The sequence below is a fragment of the Diplotaxodon limnothrissa genome, linkage group LG4 (assembly GCF_057381915.1).
Source record: "Diplotaxodon limnothrissa isolate DT_005_m linkage group LG4, D_limnothrissa_male_GT1.1, whole genome shotgun sequence".
Lineage (NCBI taxonomy): Eukaryota > Metazoa > Chordata > Actinopteri > Cichliformes > Cichlidae > Diplotaxodon > Diplotaxodon limnothrissa.
In genome coordinates this window covers 12,052,923-12,058,620 of record NC_140599.1, presented here as the reverse complement: position 1 = coordinate 12,058,620, position 5,698 = coordinate 12,052,923, and the positions used below count along the sequence as shown (strand labels likewise).

At 39.4% G+C, this 5,698-nt stretch overlaps 1 protein-coding gene across 1 annotated transcript; it reads left to right on the top strand.

Moving 5' to 3' along the window:
• The first annotated feature begins 840 nt into the window (after positions 1-840).
• Positions 841-3,544, top strand: LOC146633371 (uncharacterized). Its single transcript, XM_085352197.1, has 4 exons — positions 841-1,389; positions 1,472-1,633; positions 2,854-2,949; positions 3,236-3,544. Exons 1-4 carry the CDS (start codon positions 880-882, stop codon positions 3,542-3,544), a joined length of 1,077 nt encoding a protein of 358 aa, XP_085208323.1. The 5' UTR covers positions 841-879.
• The last annotated feature ends 2,154 nt before the right edge of the window (positions 3,545-5,698 follow it).

Below are 5,698 nucleotides of genomic sequence, written 5' to 3'. Positions count from 1 at the left end.
AACAACATTTATTTTCTCTTGAAAGACTATGACACTTATTACGTTGAGCACTTGCGTTCATATGAAGTAGCAGAGAATCAACAGAGGGGTCTCCGTCACAGTGTAAAATCTCTGTGCCAACTGTCTGACCACATGCCGCATGTTGCTTACAAGATAGCAAATGAACTCATTCTAACAACAAACCATTTCATTCCAGTGTCTGACTAAAGAAACAGAACTGAGACATCAGCTGATTCCACCAATTTCTGAACCAATGCAAAGGTAATTCATCTATTCAGTTTTTTTGTATTCACATAAATGTTTTTATATTTTTGCACAATTAATATTTTGCAAATAACTGTAAACACAAACATGTATTAAAATGCCACTATAATATGTGAAACCTGTCTGTTACAGAAATAACAAATTCAGATGGAGGCAACAGGAATATTGAAGCTAAGGGTCATCCTTGATAAGGATAACGCTGAAAAACTTATTTTGCCATCTCGTCCAAACAGTGTGCAAGCCCTCATAGATGCGATCAAATCTAGGCTAAATTTTACTTTTGACTTTCGGCTTCAGTTTCATGACCCAGATTTTGATAATGCCTTGTGTAATTTGGTTAAAATAGAAGACCTGCCAGCTATAGCATCTGTTAAAGTTGTCAGGTTAGTTGAGCTTGACCGGATTTCAACGAGCACTGATGACACAATCCTTCAGACTGATAGCACTGATACCATAGATTCACCAGAGCGTATTAGTAGATGGCCAGAAGTTTTTATTGTTCCGCCATTTTCTTATGAAGTGGAACATGTATTAAGAGAGGGTAATGCAGCATTTGATAAAAATGGGAAAGTAATTACGCTGACACGAGATCAAAAACACAACATACTTGAGACAATGGGGGAAGAAATCTACAAACTAAAAGCATACCCTAGTACAACACAAATTGGCAAGGCTGCAGAAGCTTTAGTTAGAAAACATCCCTGTCTGAAAGAGAGGAATTCTGACACTGGGTGGGAAGGGTGGAAGAATAGCCTGAGATATAAAATGGGAAACCAAAGAAAGAAGTTGGCTAAAGCTGGCATCATGGATGTTGCTGTGAATGCTGGAAAGCGCAGCAGAACAAACCCAGATGGAGCTTCACTAAGGGCCAATATTAAAAGACCTAGGAGAGGTGAGGTCAACTTCCTTCCTTCTTATCCTTCTGGAGAAACAAGGGAGTCTCTGGAAACCAGAAGACTTGAGATGGTAGAGGAGTTCAAGAAGACCTCAGCAGAAAGAGACATCCCTCTCATTCATCAGCATATGATGCCCACTTTTGCCCTCCGGCGTGAAGAGATTGTCACCACTTCTCCTCCTGTATCAGAGCTCAAGGACAGATGGCCAGCACTCTTTCATGAGACACAGGTAAGTACAACTACATATATAACATTTGCTGTTCATATAGTATGCTGTGTTTTGCTTATAATATTTTTGGAATTCTCCTCAGCTCTACTTTGAATTTCATCGGATCACCAATCAGAATCTGCCACATGTGTTTTATGCTGCACTGGATGATTATGCTCCTCAGCTGATTGGACTTTACAAAAAGAGGAAAACTGGACGGGTCGGTGAAAGGATGGAGCAGCTTTTGTTGGCATATGGAAAACAGGTATTTAAAAATACTAATTATTATTCTGCTTGCTTGGCAGTTGCCATTGCTATGTTTATATATATATATATATATATATATATATATATATATATATATATATATATATATATATATATATATATGCATGGAGGGTTTCACCCCAAATCCAGCACCCTGAGGCTGTACGCTAAGCGGAAGGAAGGGGGCCGGGGACTGGTGAGTGTCAGCACCACAGTCCAGGATGAGACAACGAACATCCAAGAATACATTAGGAAGATGGCCCCAACTGACCGAGTGCTCAGTGAATACCTCAGGCAGCAGAAACCCAAGAAAGAGGAGGGAGACGAGGAACCATCATGGAAGGACAGGCCCCTGCACGGTATGTACCACCGGCAGATAGAGGAGGTGGCTGATATCCAGAAATCCTACCAGTGGCTGGACAAAGCTGGACTGAAAGACAGCACAGAGGCACTAATCATGGCAGCACAAGAACAAGCTCTGAGCACAAGATCCATAGAGGCTGGGGTCTATCACACCAGGCAAGACCCCAGGTGCAGGCTGTGTAAAGATGCCCCAGAGACAATCCAGCACATAACAGCAGGGTGCAAGATGCTAGCAGGCAAGGCATACATGGAACGCCATAACCAAGTGGCCGGCATAGTGTACAGGAACATCTGTGCCGAGTATAACCTGGAAGTCCTGAGGTCAAAATGGGAGATGCCCCCAAGGGTGGTGGAGAATGACCGAGCTAAGATCCTGTGGGACTTCCAGATACAGACGGACAAAATGGTGGTGGCTAACCAACCGGACATAGTGGTGGTAGACAAACAGAAGAAGATGGCCGTAGTGATCGATGTAGCGGTTCCGAATGACAGCAATATCAGGAAGAAGGAACACGAGAAGCTGGAGAAATACCAAGGGCTCAGAGAAGAGCTCGAGAGGATGTGGAGGGTGAAGGTAACGGTGGTCCCCGTGGTAATCGGAGCACTAGGTGCGGTGACTCCCAAGCTAGGCGAGTGGCTCCAGCAGATCCCAGGAACAACATCGGAGATCTCTGTCCAGAAGAGTGCAGTCCTGGGAACAGCTAAGATACTGCGCAGGACCCTCAAGCTCCCAGGCCTCTGGTAGAGGACCCGAGCTTGAAGGATAAACCGCCCGCAGGGGCGTGCTGGGTGTTTTTTATATATATATATATATATATATATATTTTTTTTTTTTTTTTTTTTTTTTTTTTTTAGGACAAAAACGACATCTATGCAACTAGAACAGCAGCTCTGGCCGGCCTACCAATGTACCTCAAGGAGGATTCTTCAGAGATTTTCAAAACATGCAAGGTACTTGGGTATTACAATAATTTGCACATTTGAATTTAAAAAAGGTTGAAAGGAGTTTATAAGTCATCTGGACTTGGGTTGAAAGTTGAAGACGTGAAGTTGAATGACTTATAAACTTCTTTCATCCTTGATTTGACTGGATGAATGAAAAATGAACCTTCACTGTCAATTTAAAACATGTTATGATATATAGAATTTGAAAAACTGAAGAAAGGTGCCTGACCATTTGTATTTATACTTTTAACAGAGGTATTACAGATGAATAATTGTGCACTGTGTATTATAGGAGGAAATTGAGTTCTATGAAGCCACAATTGCTCTGGTTGCTGATGTCGATGAAGAGGAGGTGCCTGGAGGAGTTCCTTTCTCACCACGCCAAGTGTTCATAGTACTTGAAGATCAGGTTGTTATGACTCATCACTCATGGACTGATGCCCTGGTGTGTTTGTTTGGGCTAATCTATGCTCTGCATCTGAGCTATCCTGAGAAGTGTACTGGCTTTTTTGAGTTCATTCAAGTAGTGTTGCTGAAGCTAGACGATGAGAGAAAGCAACTAAAACCAAAATTGCAGACACTAAAAAATGAGCTTGTGTAGATGATGTTTGTTTTTCACTGTCAGTATAGTCGTGCTTTTTCAGTTATCTGTGAATGGCTTCAATAGTTTTATTTGTTCAGGGTAATTAGCTTTCTAAAAAGCAATGTGGAGAAAGCTAAGAATAAGGAGACAATCCATATTTGACGTTTTGTTTGTGATTGAAAAAAATCTTTACATAGTGTGTAATCTTAAGCTTATTTCTAAAAACACCTTTTAGTTACATGGAAATCTTTTGGAAGATAACTGATAATTAGTCAATATGTACAGTATACTTTCAAGCTTTATTTTTTAATTGTGTGATGAGTGCCAGTTCACTTGACTCGAGGTCTGGGCAAAACTGTTGAGAAGCCACAAATACCTTTGAGAATATTTTTTGTTAGTTCAGCTGTTTTCTATAGTTGCATTGCTGTAGTGCATCTGATTTCATTATTATACTAAATGTTACTTAAAATTGTGATTGTTATGGCTCTAATTGCCTCTAGACTATTGTTTTTTATATGATGTACACCTAAATGTGTGTTTTGTATATTTAATTGATTTTCAAAATGCTACAAAAAACATTCAAAATTCCCTAAAAGCGCAAGTTTTAAAATGCCTAATTATTTGTTTGTTTGATAATGGCTTTAGCAGTCATAGGTTATGACTCAAAGTATGGTTGTATTCATTCTGTATTTTCTCTGCAGTTAAAGTTAATAAAAACTGAATGGAAAGAACAATAGCTTGGTTTTGTGTTAATAGTACTTGAACCATTTGGTGCAATCGGTTTCCCCAAATGGATTAAGTTGTTTAAATACAACTATTTAAGTTAATTTAACTTAATTTGAATATGAGCATGTAACACTTTAAATAAGTTTGAATAAATACAGCATCTTAGTACAACAAATTTAATGGTTTAAGTTAAAACATACTAAAAACAATGAGTAAATAAACATAATGCATTTGAGTTACATTATCATATTTGCTTTGGGTTCTTGGGACTCTAATAAAGTACTTAAATAATCCAAAACTGTTTAAGTTATAAAACTTGAATCAATTGGTGCAATCGGTTTCCCCAAATCATTTGAGTTAACTTAACTGGTCAGGTTTTACAGTGTAGACGTAATAGATCAGGACTGCATTTCTATCATTAACTGGCCAGCAGCAGCAGAGTCCAGCATGCTTTACCCAGACTGGCCTTCTTAATGCACTCACATCTTTTATAATACAGCTCAATGGACTAAAAACAAACCATGCTACAGGGCTGACCCTTTATTTTGTTTACCAAAAAAAATCCAAAGAAACCAAAGAAAATATAATGTAATATTCATTTAAAACATTCACAGCCACAAGAATTACTGCAGGCAACATCATACAGTTTTGTGTGCAATATATTGTGCATGCTTGTATGTTGAAGGCTCTGTTGTTAGTCTCACTTGCAAACTGCTCACGTACAAAGAAATGAACAGTCTGTCATTTTTATGGCAGTTTAATTTAATAAAGAGAGATATATCAGCCAAAATTCTAGAAAAACACACATTACATAAAGTTATAGATCAATTTACATGTCATTGAGTCAAGTAACACTTTGATCCACTACAAAACAGCCACAGTTCTAGCTCCCACAGTTACTGATAGTCCTGATCTCAACTCAATGTGTGTATAAAACACGTCCATCCATAGAATCACTTTCTTCCAATCCAACCTCCCCACGACCAAGGGCCAGATCAAAGAGCTGAGAAAGGATGTGAGGGACGTGATTGCAGACCTGCATAAGGCTGGAGTGGACTATAAGACCATCAACAAGAAACTTGGTGAGAAGGTGAGACCTGCTGGTCTGATGATCCAGAAATTCAAGAAATATAAAACTAAAAAAAGTCAGAAACTACATGGAAGGAGCTTATTAATGAACTGAAGACAGTGGGACCACAATCATCAAGAACACCACTGGTGACCATGTTGGTTTGAAAACTTACAGCACACACAAGGTCCCACTGCTCAAGAAGGCCCATCTTTTGTTTTTCACTGAAAATCTGATTCGGAGAAGGTTTGGGAGGAAGTGCTGTGGTCAGAAGAAACCAAAACCGAGCAGTTTGCCATGAACTCAGCCCGCCATGGAGAAAGAGAAATGCTGAGCATGACCCAAAGAACACCATCCCCACAGTCAAGCAGGGAGGT

Bases quoted from the DNA above. Each gene is read 5' to 3' on its own strand.
- LOC146633371 (XM_085352197.1), top strand. From the start codon at position 880: ATGGGGGAAGAAATCTACAAACTAAAAGCATACCCTAGTACAACACAA. The intron at 1,634-2,853 runs GTATTTAAAAAT...TTTTTTTTTTAG, and splicing joins TGTTGGCATATGGAAAACAG to GACAAAAACGACATCTATGC. The intron at 2,950-3,235 runs GTACTTGGGTAT...TGTGTATTATAG, and splicing joins AGATTTTCAAAACATGCAAG to GAGGAAATTGAGTTCTATGA.